General features: G+C 34.2%; 1 protein-coding gene across 9 annotated transcripts in view; it reads left to right on the top strand.

Moving 5' to 3' along the window:
• The window catches only part of BLTP1 (bridge-like lipid transfer protein family member 1), a 214,936-nt gene that overhangs the window by 13,821 nt on the left and 181,112 nt on the right, over positions 1 to 20,003 (top strand). For all 9 annotated transcript variants that reach the window (XM_053901272.1, XM_053901273.1, XM_053901274.1 and 6 more), the window contains 4 exons: positions 1,096 to 1,217; positions 4,114 to 4,230; positions 5,259 to 5,337; positions 6,946 to 7,010. In XM_053901272.1, the coding sequence (XP_053757247.1) occupies positions 1,121 to 1,217; positions 4,114 to 4,230; positions 5,259 to 5,337; positions 6,946 to 7,010 (358 nt within the window). In that variant the 5' untranslated portion in view covers positions 1,096 to 1,120. The remainder of the gene's footprint in view (positions 1 to 1,095; positions 1,218 to 4,113; positions 4,231 to 5,258; positions 5,338 to 6,945; positions 7,011 to 20,003) is intronic.

Here is a 20,003-nt window from a genome sequence, read left to right as displayed (position 1 = left end):
TTAGATGTTTGATAATTTGATTTTTTTATGCCAGTGAGAAAGAAATAAAATAGTTTGAATGTAGTATTTGAAAAGATTTTACAGGTAATTCACTTTGAAAAGTAATCATTTTAGAAAGGTATTTCCTAAAATGGTGGTAGTAGTGGTGGTGTTAAATTAGGAACTTTGATAAATCTCTAGTTTATGCTCTGTTTGCTTTGAGCTATTTCACATTTTCATGTTTTTCTTTGTCACTAAAAACAATAATTGCCACAATTTCTATTTTAATGTAGACAGCAGTTTTGAATATCATGGATTTCAGGAAGAATAAAGAGAATATAGATGAGTCATGAAAATATTGAGGGGTGTCTGAGTGGCTCAGTCAGTTAAGCATCCGATTTCGGCTCTAGGTCATGATATCACAGCCCGTGGTTTGAGCCCTGCATCAGGCTCTGTGCTGACAGCTCAGAGCCTGGAACCTACTTTGGATTCTGTGTTTCCTCTTCTGCTTGCGCTGTGTCTCTGTCTCTCTCTCAAAAATAAATAAGCATCACAAAAAATTTTTTTAAGAAAATATTGAGAGAGCTTGTCTTAAAACATGTAGGTCAGATATTTTCTTACATAATAGATAAAAATACCATTTAAAATGATGTAATACTTGAAAACAGTGGCTGTGTTCAAGGCACTGTCACTGGTATTATGGATACAAAGATAAATAAAACAATCCTTACTGATCATAATATATTGGGAGAGAGAGAAGCAAGATAGATTAAGTTCAAGTTATGTGTCTTTGGGAGGATGCTCAACTGACTGAGCCACCTAGGTGCCCATCCTTTAATTCTTTTAATCAAGAATTCAGTATATCAGCTTTCATTTAGATTAAAAATACACCAGAAGGCATAACACTAAAAAGCACCAGCAAAGTAAAATTCTAAAAGATTTTTGTAATGAAACTATTTCCATTTTCCTATCTGGCCCTTAAGCTTCTCTTTTATCTTCTACCTTATGAACTTTTACTTTTATTAAATTTACCTTTTTTCCTGTCTTAAATGATTTCCTTTGCAGTTTAATAAATCTCTGATTCTAAATTTAATATATGAACTCTTTGGCCTTTAGATGCTGCTCTGGAAAAACTTCAGTAATGGATCAAAGGAAGAATGAGAGTATTGTTCCTAGTATCACTCAATTAGAAGATTTTCTTACAGAACACAATTCCAATGTTGTTTGGCTCCTTGTTGGTAAGTAGAATATATTTTCTTGTATTTTGTTTTTTATGTACAGATTAACAACTGTCACATTTTAAGCAGTAATTAGCTGAAGTTGAAATGCTTACACTACCATTCTTTTATTTTTTGGAAAAAAGGTTTCAATCTGTATTTCTATGAATATTTCCTCTGGCAAGTGTTCTAGAGGGCTCTTTTTCTTAGGTTGCCTCCTTTTGTGTGAGTTAGGGGAGGTGGGAGGAGAAGAAAGACATTGCAATTAGTTTATCTTTCCTGTCGCAAGTCCGCTCCTTCACCAAACCCCATCTCAGTGCGTGCACGTGTGTGTGTGTGCGCACACACACACACACACTTTTTTTTGTTTTATCATGATGAATCCCTATGGTAAATATGTTTTTATAGCAAAATAAGAGTGTATATGCCTAGTTAATCTCATCTCTTTCCTTACTCTTTATACTTAACAGTGGGCTCTGCCAGTAAAAAAAAAAAAAAAAAATTGGGGGCTAATACTCCAGCAGTTTCCTAGGTACATAGAAATAATACAAAACAATGTATAAATCAATGGCAAAGAGAGGGAGGGAAAATGAATGAATGAATGAATATGAATAAGAGGAAGAGAATATTGTGGGCTGTAACTGCCCAGAAAGTTTTTGTGGATTTGAATTTTAGCATAAAAATTAGAAAGGTAGAGAGGAAAATAGAAAGGGTAAGATGGGGTAAGAAGGGAAAAAGAGGGTAATGATATTTATTGTGTATCTTCTGTGTGCCACATACCACTGGCATTTTGCATATGTTGTCTCAATGCTCGGAGAAGACTTAAGGTAGGTATTATTCTTTTCCTTTTAACATGTTGGAGAATTGAGGCCCATAAGGATTAAATAACTTACACAGGTTACATAGCTCCTTTTTTTCTGAGTGCATGCTTATGTTTCTTTCATGACACCACAGGACGTGTAAAGAAATGGGTAGAGGTGAAGTGTATATGGAAGGAATTATGATTTAAACTTTGAGTTCTGATTTTTTCTAATTGACAGAAGTGCCCTATTATAAATCATTCATTAAAGCCAAAAAAGTAAAATGAAATGCAAAATATTAATATGAAATAGAACTTCATAAAAGCAGCATTGAAAATTACCTTTTAGGTTAATTATGGTAGAATTCTTCCTTATTTCCTATCACCGTCTTCTCTTATTGCCTAGAATTTCTGACTTTTTTCTGTTGTGTACAACTCCTTTTCTTAAGGAAAAAACAACAGCAACACCCAGAAAGACATTGACTATTTACTCTTGCTGTTTTACTAAGTGGCCTCATGATATTGAAGGGGTTTGAGAGACATGATAGAGTGAAAAGGCCACAAGTCTCAGGTTGTATAATACTAGAAGCATACTTTCTCAGCAGATACCTGTTGCCTTTCCGAATGACCCACAGTAACCTGCTGTCAATACAGTGATTTACAGTAAAAATTAGTACAAAATGTTTTTAAACTTAAAACATAATGACATATTCAAATCACTATTTTGTATACCTGAAACTAATACTATATTATGTGTCAACTATACTTCAATAAAAAAACCCAAAACACTTTTTTTTTAATGTTTATTTATTTTTGAGAGAGAGAGACAGAGTGTGAGCAGGGGAGGGACAGAGAGAGATGGAGACACAGAATTCAAAGCAGGCTGCAGGCTCCAGGCTCCACGCTGTCAGCACACAGCCTGCTATGTGGCTTGAACCCATGAACCATGAGATAATGACCTGGGCTGAAGTCGGACGCTTAACCAACTGAGCCACCCAGGTGCCAACTCCCCCCCCGCCCCCCCAAAACACTTTTTACAAACAAAAATACAATGACATATCATCAAAATAACTTTTCAAAAGAATTGTTCTAGAAATAATATTTGCAGACAAATCATAGCACTTATTACATCAGAGCTGTTACCGTCAATTTAAGCTACCCTGAGAAAATATATTTTGATTCTCCGTGACTGCTTGGTTTTATCCATATTAAAATAACCTTTTTAAAAAGTTAGGAACTTAATGTGCTGTTGCTAAATGGTGATACATGTTAAATTGCTTTACATTATTTTGTCCTAATTTGGAAAATAGTTATACTTCTAAAGTGAATAAGTAAAAGGAAAGGTATTATCAAAAACTGCTTTCTTACATTTTAATTTTTGTATATTAATGAACTAGGTTCTTTGTGGGAATATTCTGAATCCTGTAAGTGACTATAAACTTTTCATGAAAAATTGTCAAATTTGAAATACCATTTACTGTAGCATATTCACTGGCATTCTTTAAAAGTAGGTTATTGTCTTATCTATTAGAGCAAAATAGCATAAGGTGGCCTGTTTAATATAGATATGCCTTTATGTAGAGTAAAACTCTCACTTCTTTACCTTTTATTAAAAAGCAGGAACTATTGATTAAAAAAAAAACACTGCTTTTTCTCTGATTTAAAAAAATCATTGGTTTTCATTCTTTTTAAATAACTGTAGCCTTTAGGACACAGCTTGGGAATGAGCTTTTAGCCTAATAAAGGTGGACATTTTTCAGAATATTTAGAAATAAGGGCTTTCTCTTTCCAGAACATCTTTATATATGTTTAATAACTAAAACAGTACAAAATAGAAAGAAAACAAAAAAAGGAAGTATTTCTTTAGTTAATCTGATTGGAATATGTGCTTTTCTGGCTAATACGTAAGGAAAAATGAGAAAAGATGGATAAGGTAGAGTCAGTATCTGGTGTTAAAAATCCAAGTATTAAATTCTAAGAGGACATATTACTATATAGAAGAAAGTTCTATCATTTCTGAATGTAATGATCTTTTACTAACAAGTTTTTATTAAGATATTAAAGTGATTGTAAAGGAAACTTATAGTGAGATTCTTTTGCATTTTTTTCTCCCAACAGCTACCATTTTGTCCTGTGGATGGATTATTTATCTCACATATTACAATTCTCGAAATGTTGGTCTTATTTTAACATTGGTTCTTAATAGATTATACAAACATGGGTATATCCATATTGGTAAGTTTGAGTAACACTGAATTTTTTTCTTCTGCATAACCTTGAGATTTATATTATAAATTTATATTTTATAAGTGATCATCAGAAATTACCTTTGTTTTATGAATGTTAACCTAACTGGAATTTCTCTCACACAGCACTCTATGACAGAAGATAAATTATTACTTGGTTAGGTTCTTTATTGCATTCTTGTTTCTTAAAGTGTTTCTATAGTAACTTTTGGATTTTTTTTTTTTTGCTTGTAAAAGATACTTATTAAAATAATTGGAAAAATATAGGCACATATAAAATATAGAAATAGAAATTTCTTAGGATACTACTATCCAAAGAAAGTTTCTAATGCTCACTGAAGTTTTTGCCGTTTTTTTTTTTTTTTTTCTTTCAGTAACTTCTACTTAAAAAAATCTATAAGTTGGAATCATTTTGTGCATTTCATTTTGTGGTCCACATTATTAACTTAGTAATGACTACTTATAAGTGGGAAGTTTTCAGATTCAAGGGTCTATCAGGAACCAATATGTTTTAGAAAGCCCTCGACCAGTGGGAAAAAGGGTTGAGAGGTCACTGACTAGAACCATCCTAACTTTCCTTAGAGTACTTCTTAGTGGTCGATATTAATAACATTTCCCTCAAACATAAGTCATCTTCCACTAATTTGAGACAATGACTGGTTCCTGGAATCAAAGAAATTAATGGAGAAAGATGGTGAATTATCACTGCTTTGGGATTTATTTAATAGTTGTGCATAATTAAGGGAATTATTCATATGGAGCAACTATTTAATGTCTTCATATGCGTATTTAGCAGTTTCAGTTCATAGTGATGGTACTTATTGTGCTTTTTGTTATATTTGAGGAAAGAGGGATAGAAAATTAGTAAGGCTGTAAGGACATCAGGAGGGAGCCAGGAGAGAACATTTAATTATTGAATAAATTGAATGCTAAGATTATTTTAAGCTTCAAGTACTCTACTCTGTATCAAAACAATTCCATTAATCGCTGTTGTTGTTGTTGTTTTTCCTACAACAGGCTCCTTCTCTTTCTCTGTTCTTTCTGGAAAAGTCATGGTTCGTGAAATCTATTATATTACAGAAGACATGTCTATTAGGTAAAAAAAAAAACAAAACTCATCTTAAACTTGAAATATTGTAAATTTTTTTCTGATTATATTTAATATGACTTCTTCAAATAAAACCATAAATCAAAAATAATTTTTTCAGAGAAAGATAGATACCATATGTTTTCATTCTTATGTGGATCCTGAGAAACTTAACAGAAACCCATGGGGGAGGGGAAGGGAAAAAAAAAAAGAGGTTAGAGTGGGAGAGAGAGCCAAAGCATAAGAGACTCTTTAAAAACTGAAAACAAACTGAAGGTTGATGGGGGGTGGGAGGGAGGGGAGGGTAGGTGATGGGCATTGAAGAGGGCATCTTTTGGGATGAGCACTGGGTGTTGTATGGAAACTAATTTGACAATAAATTTCATATAATAAAATAAATAAAAACAATTAAAAAAAAGAAGAAAAATAATTTTTTCAGTAAATTATATCCGGTGAATTGATGTTTAAAAATATTTTTATCAGATTAATTAGCTAAGGTTCAGACTGGCAAAAAGTTTATCAAAAGGCAGCTTGTAGGAATGAATAATCTCATTTCATTCCTATTATGAATACTTGAGCCATTAAATTACCTGACCATTTTTCTTGGAGAATTCATGGTGGTCATTTGTTACATAAAACAAGGATCAGGGATGCTGATAATATTTTTAAGGTATTATAGGTAATATGTTTTAAGAATTGTTTAGTGTCTGTTAGCTATTCTAATTTTATTTATTTTTTTTTGTTTTGAGAGAGAGCAGGGGAGGCGCAGAGGGAGAAGGAGGGAGAGAATCTTAAGCAGATTCCATGCTCAGAATGGAGCCCAATGCGGGACTTGATCTCATGACCCTGAGATCATGACCTGGGCCGAAATCAAGAATTGGATGCTTAACCAACTGAGCCATCTAGGTGCCCCTCTAAATTTACTTTAAGAAGGATACACAAATCTGAATATAATAAAAAATGATAAATAATATATTAAATACATTCTTCTGTAGGCCTTAAAAGAAAAGCTTACTATATTTTTGTGATTTCCTAACATTTGATTTCTTAACTTAGATAGAACTTGAAAGTTTTGAATTAGTTGAGAGGTGCTAGGGTTTGTCAACACTCACACCTCACTTAAAATAGTAGAGACAATTTCTTTGTGACTCTAACATTATTTTTTAAAGAAAAGTAAAAAGGTGAGAGTCTATAATTATGTTCATCATTTTGGGGCATGAGGTGCTTTATAATTGTAGAGATGAACGAGTATCTTGAAAAGCTTCTATTAGCATTTTAGTGTTCCCCGTTCAAGATTTGGCCTTTTATTTATATAGTTTTTTCACCATTAAAAAAATATCATTTATAGAAGAAAAAAACTTTTTCTGTTAGCACATCATTTTCCTATTACATGTGATGGTCATTAAATTTTACCTATATAGAGTAATTTAGACTATGCAAATTCTCTTTCCTTATTTTTAACTGGGATATTAAGAAACATTTATGTATACCAGAGATCCATTGAGAACTTTCTGTATTTTCATATTCATTACCAATTGCTTGCCTTTTATAACAACTAATTAAATGAATTAAGTAAATTGTTACTGAAGTTTTTATTTTGTAATTTATCTTGCATAGAATTCAAGATGGATTTATAATTTTTCGGTGGTGGAAAATGTATAATCCAAAGCAGAAGCAACATGGTGAGTCTTCATGTTTTTATTTATTTGAAATCTTTAATTATATGATGAGTGTTTTCACTTATGGACATTGAAATATTTCACATTTTATAATAGATAAAAATATTTTTTAAAGTTTTGGCATTTAAAAACTCTGATTTTCTCACCAGTTGTCTGGAGATCTTTCAGCAGCTTTCCTCTTGCCTGGTTATATTTAGTTACTTTACCATATTATTTATTCAGGGTTATCCTCAGTATGACCCTTACCCCTATGCATAGCTTTACCTCCTATTACATCTGTGGATCTAACCCATACTATAGTTAAAATGGACTTCCTAGTACTCTTTAATCCTTCTACTAAATCACTTTTCCTACTTTTCAGCTTCTGTGACTTTATTCACACTCCTGCCTGACACTGTTACTAATTTTCATTTATTTACTATGCTAAGGGTGAAGAGAAAAGAAGACATGAAAGCTCTAGACTATCTTCTGGTTCTGCTTTAATCATCAAAATTTTATCATCTCAGAGTTTTCTCCCTAGGTCTTCATTTCACAACTCTATAAGTGCTCCTGTGCCCCTAACCCTCCTACTTGATGTTAACCATACCAGTAGCTTCAAGGAATGTAGACCTTGACTTGACTCCCTAGAATAGTGGTTCCTAAACTTTTTGATCTCAGGAACTATATGTACATTCTTCTATATTACTGAGGAACCCAAAGAGCTTTTATTTTTGTAATTTATATAGATACATATTGCATTCAAAATTACACCTGATAATTATAGAAACATTTTTGATTTCATTAAAAATTAAGAAACAAAACAGATGAACATAGGGGAAGGGAAGTTTCAAATAAGATAAAAACAGAGAGGGAGGCAAACCATAAGAGACTCTTAAATACAGAGAACAAATTGAGGGTTGCTGGAGGGGTGGTGGGTGGGGGATGAGCTAAATGAGTGATAGGCATTAAGGAGGATGCTTGTTGGGATGAGCGCTGGGCGTTCTATGTAAGTGATGAATCACTGAGTTCTACTGAAACCAATACTATACTATATGTTAACTTACTTTAATTTAAAAAAAGTCATAAAGTTCCTTTTGGCACCATCCTCAAAATATATAATAAACCCTGTACCTACTAAAATAAACAACATACTTTATGAAAAATAACTTTTCCAAAGCAAAAAAAAAAAAAAAAACCAAAAAACAAAAAAAAACCCAAAAACAAAAAATAAATAATGAGAAGAGTGGTATTGTTTTATATTTTGCAAATCACTTTAATGTCTAGCTTAATAGATAATTGGATTCTCATCTGTTTTTATATTCAGTCTGTTGAAGTTCCATGTATAATACAGCCTTTAAAAATAACTCCACTGTCCATTCATGGGAGAGTAATTGAGAAAAAGTTAAACATCTTTGTATAATACTATTAAAATAGTTTTGACCTTACGGTCCCTGGAATAGATCTTGGGATCCCTGCAAATGTCCGCAGACCATACTCTGATAACTACTGTTTTAGAAGATTTTAGGTGGGGACTTGGAGAATAGTGTCAGAAGATGATGACACTCCTGCACCTTTTCTTAGCTGTTAGCACATTCGGTGTTTCTGGCACCCCACATTGCAATTCTGAAATTGTGGTTAGGTTCTACAGAACTTTGGAACTTCCCAATTTCCTTTTTTTGGTGGGTTCACTTTAGGAACCTTGCTGTTATTTATAATTTTATTTCTATGGGAAATTAGATTAAAGTTCCAAAAGTTTTTAAACTTAGCACAGGATTGAGGTAGCCTAAATTACTTTTGAATTCATTGTTACTTCACTTTTAGGTTTTTTTTTTTTTTTTTACTGTCATTCCCTTGCTCCCACAAGCTTTTCCCCCTTCAACATAATCTATCATGTACCTTGAAATGACTGGCATAAATTGATGAGAATTTGGTATCTGTAGAATTAATGAAATAGAATGACTAGAAAAAAATAATGGGCAGATTTCGTGTCTGGAAAAAGTTTTCTAAAAATTAGAGTTGTTTGTTGGATAATTTTGAGCAGAGATTGAGTGACTTCAATTTTTTTCAGTGTTTTAAAGATGTTCTTATGAACCAATGAAATTATAGGTATATGAGTTCAGTAGACCCCTTTGAAAAAAACCCCTCCCACACCCCATGCTTTTTACCCCAGGATTCTAAGGAACACAATTAGGGAACAACTGATTTTCTCAAAATCCTTTATCAATTTGGAAGCAACTAATGTTCTCAAAAATCCACATTTTGCAAATGGAAAAACAGAAATTCCTGTGATTAATAACTGATAAAACCAGAATGAAAACTGAAGTCTGCTGACTTCTAGTCTAGTGCTCCTTATATTATAAAACAGGCTTGTCAAATATGGCCCAAGTAGGTTCTTGGAAATTCTTATGTATAAACACTGATAGCAGCTTATGAGAGGAATGAATATGATGATTTGCAGTATCCAGAGGCAACTGCAAGTCTTAAAGCTAAGCCTAATGAGATTGCCCACTTTAGAATTTTCGTAGACATGCAAAATACTATCGTAAATTGTTAATAGCTTTTTTTTGAAGAAAATAATTGCTTCATTTTGTCATGAAATATTTCATCTCCTTAAAGTAGATTGCTTTACATCAAAATACATGGATGTGGTCAAGAGTAGCTGACCCAAGTCCTTCATGAAAAGAGGTAGCTTTTAATAAAAATCTTTACCTTATTTAACAGATATTGTGTATTCATTTTACTGATCCTTGTGTTAAGCTGAAAGGGGGGATTTAAAAAGGTGGAGTTGGGTGTTACTCAAATCTATTTCAGGATATACATGCATATAAGTAATTATCATTAAAGGAGAGAGGGAACAGTGAATGTGTGTTGAGGAAAAATACCATCCTCAAAGTTATCATTTTTAGTATGGCCCACCTGATGTGGTCCCAGCAGGGTCATGGTGTGATGATGATTAAAGTTATGCCCATATGTTAGGAGACAGAATGTTGTGAAAGTCCTATCTCTTAAGCAGCATGCATGATGACAGTGGGTAGGATTATGTCAAGCAGAGGTGGAATAGAAGAGAGTGTACCTCAGGCGAAACAATTGGTTTAATCAATGGTGTTGAGGTTGGAAAACAGGGGTGTGTTTAGAAATTAGAAAGTAACTCAATTTGGTGGTAAATATAAGATACAAGAGTAATAGGGGATGAAACTGTATTGTGAAGGATATTGAACACCTGGGAGTCTCTGCCATTTAAGATTTTTGAGAAGGGGAGTGATAGGAACTTACCTCATTTCAAAGGATATAGCAAAATGTAATTACTACTTCTGATGAATACACCCCAGATTAATATAAATAGCTCATACAGTAGCCCTTCCTAGACTGGCTCTCCTGTGCTGTTTTTTGTGTCTTGGATTCTTTTTGTCTTAATGTTAACATATTTCTGTGTCTCAGTTTTCTCTGTAATTGTCCTTGATAAAGAATAGAAATAAAATTTTTGGATATTTTATATCTTAATATATAAGAATATCTAAATTGAGGCACCTGGGTGGCTTGGTCATTTGAGCATCCAACTTTGGCTCAGGTCATGATCTCGTGGTTCGTGGGTTCGAGCCCCATATTGGCCTCTGTGCTGGCAGCTCAGAGCCTGGAGCCTGCTTCGGATTCTGTGTCTCTGAAGATTCTATGTCCCATTCTCTCTGCCCCTCCCCCACTTGTGCTCTGTTTCTCAAAAATGAATAAATATTAAAAAAATTAAAGAATATCTAAATTATTTTTTCTTATTTTTGGTGTGCTAGTGCTTGCAATAGAAAAGATAACACACCTCATCTTATAGTGACGTTAAAAGTTGGTAGACTTTATTAGTTATCACATTTGAAATTCTAATTATTTGCTCATAGTTTTTCCTATATTTTAACATTTCTTTCTTTCTTTCTTTCTTTCTTTCTTTCTTTCTTTCTTTCTTTCTTTCTAAATTTATTTATTGTTTAATTGACATCCAAGTTAGCATATAGTGCAACAATGATTTCAGGAGTAGACTCCTTAATGCCCCTTACCCGTTTAGCCCATCCCCCCCCCCCCACAACCCTTCCAGCAACCCTCTATTCTCTATATTTAAGAGTCTCTTATGTTTTGTCCCCCTCCCTGTTTTTATATTCTTTTTGCTTCCCTTCCCTTATGTTCATCTGTTTAGTATCTTAAATTCCTCATATGAGTGGAGTCATATGATATTTTTGTCCTTCTCTGACTAATTTCACTCAGCATAATACCCTCCAGTTCCATCCACGTAGTTGCAAATGGCAAGATTTCATTCTTTTTGATTGCCGAGTAATACTTCATTGTATGTATATACCACATCTTTATCCATTCATGTGTCGATGGACATTTGGACTATTCATACTTTGGCTAGTGTTGATAGTGCTGCTATAAACATTGAGGTGCATGTGCCCCTTCGAAACAGCACATCTGTATCCTTTGGGTAAATATCTAATAGTGCAATTGCTGGGTTGTAGGGTAGTTCTATTTTTAATTTGTTGAGGAACCTCCATACTGTTTTCCAGAGTGGGTACACCAGTTTGCATTTCCACCAGCAGTGCAAAAGGGATTGTCTTGTCCACATCCTCACTAACATCTGTTGCTGCGTGAGTTGTTAATGTTAGCCATTTTGACAGGTGTGAGGTGGTATCTCATTGTGGTTTTTCTTTGTATTTCCCTGATTGATGAGTGATGTTGAGCATTTTTTCATGTGTCTGTTCACCATCTGGATGTCTTCTTTGGAGAAGTGTCTATTCATGTCTTTTGCCCATTTCTTCACTGGATTATTTGTTTTTTTGGGTGTTGAGTTTTGTAAGTTCTTTATAGATTTTGGATACTAGCCCTTTATCTGATATGTCGTTTGCAAATATCTTCTCCCATTTCATCAGTTGCCTTTTAGTTTTGCTGATTGTTTCCTTTGCTGTACAGAAGCTTTTTATTTTGATGAGGTCCCAGTAGTTCATTTTTGCTTTTGTTTCAACACGGAGACATGCTGAGTAAGAAGATGCTGTGGCCGAGGTCAAAGAGGTTTTTGTCTGCTTCCTCCTCTAGGATTTTGATGGCTTCCTGTCTTACATTTACATCTTCCATCCATTTTGAGTATATTTTTGTGTATGGTGTAAGAAAGTGGTCCAGGTGCATTTTTCTGCATGTTCCTGTCCAGTTTCCCCAGCACCATTTGCTGAAGAGACTGTCTTTATTCCATTGGACATTCTTTCCTGCTTTGTCAAAGATTAGTTGGCCATACATTTATGGGTCCATTTCTGGCTTCTGTATTGTGTTCCATTGATCTGAGTGTCTGTTTATGTGCCAGTACCATACTATCATGTTGATTACAGCTTTGTAATACATCTTGGAAGTCCAGGATTGTGATGCCTCCAGGTTTGGTTTTGTTTTTGAAAATTGCTGTGGCTATTTGAGGTCTTTTCTGGTTCCGTACAAATCTTAGGATTGTTTGTTCTAGGTCTGTAAAGAATGCTGGTGTTATTTGGATAGTGATTGCTCTACATTTTAACATTTAAATCTATGTGTTGTTCATCAGGAGGAGCACAGCTTTGGTGAGGGTTGAAGAAGTTTCTCCTCCAAGTGCTTTTAAAAGAAATTCTCTGTTACAGAGGATGATATTCTCAAGATGCTCATAGTCACACGTTTCAAAAGTAAAGTTATAAGGGGCACCTGGGTGGCTCAGTTGGTTAAGTGTCCAACTCTTGGTTTTGGCTCAGATCGTCATCTTGCATTTGTGAGTTCAAGCCCCACATCAGGCTCTATGCTGATAGTGCAGAGTCTGCTTGGGATTCTCTCTCTCTCCCTCTCTATCTCTCTCTTTCTCTTTCTCTCTGTCTCTACATCTTCCCCACTCATGCTTGCTCTCTCAAAATAAATAAAACTTAAAAAAAATGAAGACACAATGCCAAATAGCAACGTAAGAATAAGTGGTTTGGTCTAGGTACATTATTAATCTAGCATGATTCAGAGATAGAATTTAGAATATAGTATGTAGAGGATTGAGTAGATTGCAAACTAAGCTTTTGATAAAAAGTTGGGCAGTATTATGGAATTTATTAAAATGGTGGATTATGTTCACTAATGAGACCTTAATTCTAGATATTATTTCCTACTGGTTAAAGGCAGATCCATGTACTTTGACAGTTAGGCAAGCAGGAAGTAGAGATAGTTGACATTTCTTGGTGAAAAATCTGAAAGTCTAATTGGAGTGTGTACCTGAATAGATAATTGCCACTAGCCTTCCAAGGAGATAGGCTAAGGTCTGTCTGTGGGTAAGGCTAAGATTTTCATGAGGAAGTTTTAGAACTGTTTTATTAGGAGAAAAGAGGAGTGTTCAAGTAGAAATTCTGTGTCATTGAGCTTGGCTGGGATAATTTAATCCAGGAGCAGATTTAAAGTTGTCAGTTGTTCAGTTTAATCTTTTTTTTTAAAAAAGGAAAAGCAGATCTGATTTGTTTACCATAGCTTTTGTTGTAAAATATTTCCTAGGTCATGAAATTAGTGATTTGGTTGTTGGCCAAAGACCAATTGTTGAGGATATCATCAAAAACCTTTATTTTGGTTTTTAGGATAGTTGATTTCAAGCCATTCTTTTGGAAAATAAGCAGGATCCATTGCTTCTTGATATGTGATGATACAGTGTTTAAATCAATACCGATCTGAATAATGAGGGATATATCTTTCTTACCCAGAGAAGTTCTTACATGGCTAAGAAGTGAAAGGATGACGGTAAAGTATGTCCCTTTCTGTCATTGTGTCACTTAGAAGTTTTAGCTTAATACACTCGAGTATTCTAAATTTGTAGCATCTAAATCTTATTTGTTTGTTAAATAAAGGAAATAGAAACCCCTGAACAATTTTTAAAAGGCCAGTGTACTATTTTGTCTTTGTACTAAGTATTGATTCTAAGTATTACAAGGCCTTGGCAGCACTTCACACTATAGCTTTTTACTACAAATAGCATGTGTCCCAATTACATAATTAAATAAGTGCCTTTTTCCTAATTTCCCTTTGGAAAACAAGAAGACTCAATTAACTGTTTGCTCAGGAGACTTAAGCAGTTTTCCAACATTCATTTACCCTTTTTCTCCATAAATTAACTGCTTATTAAGTGAAGAGCCTTTTATATTTATAGTTTACATCTATCTAATTGAGTATTTTATTAACATATACTTTCAGGGAGTCCACTATGTAAATATTAGATGATAAGGAGTGTGAGAAAAAGATCTCTGCCTTCAAGGATAGAGCAATGTTAATATAGAGATGAGATTTAAAAAGTCAACTGATTATACCTTTCTTAAATTATATATAAATTACATTTCTTGCTTTGACTTTCAGCGTCATCAGAATGAATGAAACTTAAAATCTGCTTTTAAGATTCCCAGGAGAGATAAATATCATTGAAAGATCTAGTGTTACCAGAATTTAACCGTTTTAAATACTGCATTTAAGGTTTGACTGTTGATCAATTTTTCATAAAATTGCAAAGAAATAACTGGATTCTTGACACATTTTTGTTTTCAGGGATTAATAACATTTTTTTGAAACCATCATTACATTTATTAATATAATTGATAAGTAATTTTATTTTGTGGTGAAGACCCAGTATTTAGAATCTTGGGTTCTTCTACTACTTTCTAGTCTTGCAGTCTTGGGCTCTGACTACCAGGGTTGCTGTGAGGATTAAATGAGATTGGGTGAGTAGAGTGCCTAGAACAGTGGCTGGGACAGAGCATGTCTTCAGTAGAGGTGAGCTGCTTTTATTATTATGAACATTGTATTACATGATGAAATGGAAGATTATTTAAAAAAAGAATTCAGTATAAATTGAAAGTTTAAAAAACCCATTATTTCTATTTAATGATTTAACTAATTTATTGAGCACCTCTTATGTATCAGACATTATTTTAGGCACCAGGGATGTAATAGTGAACACAATAGGAAAAATGCTTCTCTAGTGGAGTTTACATTCTAGTGGGGGAAGTTACAATAAATAATAATTAATACAAAAAAAGTTGGGTACATAGGGTAGGTATTGTTGAGGGGCTCTTCCAGTATTTTAGTATCAGATGTTTAGTGTTTGTCAGTGTTGTCAGAATACCCTTAGAGACTAATATCTTCTCTAGCTTTGTGCCTTGGTGTCCTTATTAAGTTAATGTAGTCATATTCATATCATGTCAGTTATATTGAAGGAAGAGAATTGCTTGTACATATCCAGAAAGTTACTTATGAATTGAGAGGAATCCTGTTTCCATTCTTATACGGTCACTTTGTTTATTCATCACCGCTGATCCAATTAGGAGCTAGTCCAGACTCTTAATTTCCCCATTGCTGCTTCTGCAGCTCATCCAGTGGCTTTTGTAGCATGGTCCTAATGATCAGGGCATTTATATTCAGGAATCATGATAAACTATTCTGTAAGTGAATTTGAAAACAAATGATCTAAATGAGTTTTGAGGTAAATTTTGATTGAGTAATTTATGACCTTGAAGAATTGTATAATAATTAATTCCTACTTATATAGATCAATGTGGGACTAGAAGAATATTCCATATTGCAGTTATTATGCTTCTACATGTGGGGTTTTCAAAAACTCTAAGATGTGTTTGTGGATATTTTTGTTTTACTTAGGAGTATGATTTGTAGCAAGATGCTCTGTTATTTCATACAAATGAATCCTTTTATGTGCTGAGAATTGTCATAGGTACCGGGGATATAACAGTGAATAAAACAAGTCCCTTCTTTTACAGAGCTTTCTTCATTCAAGTTGGGAGGGATTCAGGTAATTAGCAAGTAAATATATATAGCATTGAGGAATGGGTGAGGAAAATATGGCATTGAGGAAAATAAAAACAGATTCAGTAAAATAGGAGTTCTGGTTTGCAGGGAGGGCACTGTTTTACATAGGGAAATCAGGGAATGCTTCATTGATTGGGAGTAGTTAAACAGAAACATGAAACAAGTAAGGAAATGAGTTGTAAATATCTGGGGGAATAACATTTCCTGGTTGTTCTGTTCCTATTTAATTACCAAAATGGAGACCAGTTTATTTGAAGGGAAGATTAGGAGAGAAGAGAACGGTTTTTTTGTTTTTGTTTTTTTAAAATGTTTATTCATTTTTGAGAGAGAGAAAGAATGAGTGAGCAGGGGAGGGGCAGAGAGAGCGGGAGACAGAACTCAAAGCAGTCTCCATGCTCTGCGCTATCAGCATAGAGCCTCATGGGCTTGAACTCATGAACTGTGAGATCATGACCTGAGACCTGAGCCAAAGTTGGATGCTTACCCGACTGAGCCACCCAGGCACTCCAAAGAGTTTGGAGTTTTGGAGTTTGGAGTTTGGAGTTTGGGTTTTGTAGGTCACTCAAAGGACTTTGATATTAATCTAAGTGGGAAGGGAAGCCATCAGAAAGTGAGGGAACGGAAGAGTGACATGACTTCAGTTAGGTTTTTGTAAGATCTGGCCAATGTGTAAGGCATTGGCATAAGGGGAATAAGGGCAAAAGCAGGGAGACTAGTTATGAGGTTTTTGTATTAAAACAGGTGCAAGTTGATGGTAACTTGGGCCAGAGTGGTGAGAAGTGGTTGGATTTTAGATGGATGTTGAAAGGAAGTCTGACAGAATTTGCTGATACTATCTGGACATGAAAGAAAGTGAGCGTTTTTTTTTGCTCAAGCAATTGAAAAGATTGACATATTATTGATAAGATGAGGAATACTGTCGAGTAAGTTCGGGTGAGAAAATCAGATGTTTGGTTGGATATACCAAGTGTGAGATACCTGTCACCTGTCAACTTATCAAATTGGAGATATTTGAGTACTTTTCTGGATATTTAACCCTGGCATTTTGGGAAGAGGTTGTGGATGACTACTAAGGAAAGGTTTAAACCTTATGAGTGGTAGTGTTTGAGGACTTACTTAAAAATGGATAATGATGTTTATTACTATCAAGTCTTAGAATACTTCAAATGTATTAAAATCCAGTGTTTCATGTTCTTTTTATTTTATTTTAAGAATCTGACCTATAGCAAGAAGAAGGGGCAAAACACTTGACTGTAATAGTTTAGGGAGTTGCCTTAGTTTTTAATCCTGTGATAAATCTGAAGAAATAGGAGGGAACGTAAGTCAAGAGCTATTTTAAAAATGCAAGAAAAGTTACAGCTTCTAAACATTGTTTTTTGTTTTTTTAAGGATTAGGTTTAACTTTTCCCCCCCTCAATTATCTTAGGAAATAATGAAGAAAAATCTAGATTGGAATAGAACTAAAAGTATTAACTCTGTAAAAAATGAATGTTGTTAATACCAATTCTTCTCAAACTATTTCAAAAAATAGAAATGGAAGAAAAACTTCCAGACTCATTCTATGAGGCAAGTAGTATCTTGATTCCAAAAGCAGGCAAAGATCCCACTAAAAGAATTACAGGCCAGTATCCCTGATGTACCCAGATGCAAAAAATCTTAACAAGATACTAGTAAATCAAATTCAACATTAAAAGAATTATTCACCATGATCAATTGGGATTCATTCCTGGGCTGCAGGGCTGGTTCACTATTTGCAAATCAGTCAGTGTGATACATCATATTAATAAAAGAAAGGAAAAGAATCATATGATCCTTGCAATAGATGCAGAAAAAGTATTTGACAAAATACCATATCCTTTCGTGATGAAAACCCTCAAGAAAGTAGGTATAGAAGGAACATACCATAACATCATAAAAGCCATATATAAAAGGCCCACAGCTAATATCATCCTCAATGGGGAAAAACTGAGAGCTTTTCCCCTGAGATCAGGAACAAGACAGGGATGTCCATTCTCACCACTGTTGTTTAACATAGTGTTGGAAGTCCTAGCCTCAACAATCAGACAACAGAAAGATATAAAAGCATAAAAATTGGCAAAGAAGAAGTTAAACATTCACTCTTGACAGATGACATGATACTCTACATGGAAAACCCAAAAGACTCCACCAGAAAACTGCTAGAACTGAAAAATGAATACAGCAAAGTCACAGAATATAAAATCAATGTACAGAAATTGGTTACATTTCTATACACCAATAGTGTAGCAGCAGAAAGAGAAATCAAGGAATGGATCCCTTTGTAATTGCACCAAAAACTATAAAATACCTAGGAATAAACCTAACCAAAGAGATAAAAGATCTGTATGCTGAAAACTTTAGAGAGCTTATTAAAGAAATTGAAGAAGACACAAAGAAATGGAAAAACACTCTGTGCTCATGGATTGAAAGAACAAATATTGCTAAAATGTCAATACTACCCAAAGCAATCTATACATTCAGTGCAATCCCTATCAGTATAACACCAGCATTCTTCACAGAGCTGAACACACAATCCTAAAATTTACCAGAATCAGAACAGACCCTGAGTAGCCAAAGTAATGTTTTTAAAAAGAAAAAGCAGGAAACATCATAATTCCAGATTTTAAGCTATATTACAAAGCTGTAATCATCAAGACAGTATAGTACTGGCACAAAATCAGATACATAGATTAATAGAACAGAGTAGAGAATCCAGAAATGGACCCCACAAACGTATGGCCAACTAATCTTTGACAAAGCAGGAAAGACTATCCAATGGAATAAAGACATTCTTTTCAGCAAGTGGTGCTGGGAAAACTGGACAGCGACATGCAGAAGAATGAACCTGGACCACTTTCTTACACCATACACAAAAATAAACTTAAAATGGCTGAAAGACCTAAATGTGAGACAGGAAGCCATCAAAATCCTAGAGGAGAAAACAGGCAAGAACCTCTCTGACCTCGGCTGCAGTAACTTCTTGCTAGTTATGTCTCTGGATGCAAGGGTAACAAAAGCAAAAATGAGCTATTGGGATCGCATGAAGATAAAAAGCTTCTGCACAGCAAAGGAAACAATCAGTAAAACTGAAAGACAGCTTACAGAATGGGGGAAGATACTTGCAAACAACATATTGGATAAAAGGTTAGTATCCAAAATCTGTAAAGACCTTATCAAACTCAACACCCAAAAAACAAATAGCCCAATGATGAAATGGGCAGAAGACATGAATAGACATTTATCCAAAGAAGAATCCATATGACTAACAGACATGTGAAAAGATGCTCAACATCACTCGTCATCAGAGAAATACAAATCAAAACCGTAATGAGATACCACCTCACACCTGTCAGAATGTCTAAAACTAACAACACAGGAAACAACAGATGTTGGCAAGGGTAGAGAAAGGGGAACCCTTTGATACTGGTGCAGCCACTCTGGAAAACAGTATGGAGATTCCTGAAAAAATTAAAAATAGAGCTACCCTACGACCCAGCAATTGCACTACTAGACATTCAGGATGAATACAAAAATGGTGATTCGAAGGGCACATGCACCCCAATGTTTATAGCAGCTGTATCAACAATAGCCAAATTATGTAAAGATAATGCACCCCAATGTCCATTGACTGATAAATGGATGAAGAAGAGAGATATATATATACACACACATACACACACACATATACATACAATGGAATACTACTCAGTGATCAAAAAGAATGACATCTTGCCATTTACAGCAACATGGATGGAACTAGAGTGTATTATGCTAAGTGAAATAACTCAGAGAAAGACAAATATATGAATTAACTCATGTGGAATTTAAGAAACACAACAGATGAACATTGATGAAGGAAAGGAGAAATAAGGTAAAAACAGAGAAGGGGGCAAACCATAAGAGACTCTTAAATACAGAGAACAAACCCTCAGTTTGGGGGAGGGTAAGTGGGTCAGGATATGGGCTACATGGGTGATGGGCATTAAGGAAGGCACTTGTCGAGATGAGCACTGCGTGTTAAATTTAAGTGATGAATCACTGGGTTCTGCTCCTGAAATGAATACCACACTTTATGTTAACTAACTAGAATATAAATAAATAAATTTAAAAAAATGGAAGTTTTTGATTCATTTTCCATAGTTTATTTTTGAGGTATGAATAATAGTTTTTTTGTTT

Source organism: Panthera pardus, unplaced genomic scaffold (genome assembly GCF_024362965.1).
Source record: "Panthera pardus isolate Hobbes unplaced genomic scaffold, ASM2436296v1 HiC_scaffold_13, whole genome shotgun sequence".
In the NCBI taxonomy this organism is placed as follows: Eukaryota; Metazoa; Chordata; class Mammalia; order Carnivora; family Felidae; genus Panthera; species Panthera pardus.
Note: the sequence above shows the minus strand (reverse complement) of the source record. Positions and strands in the feature narration are given on the sequence as shown.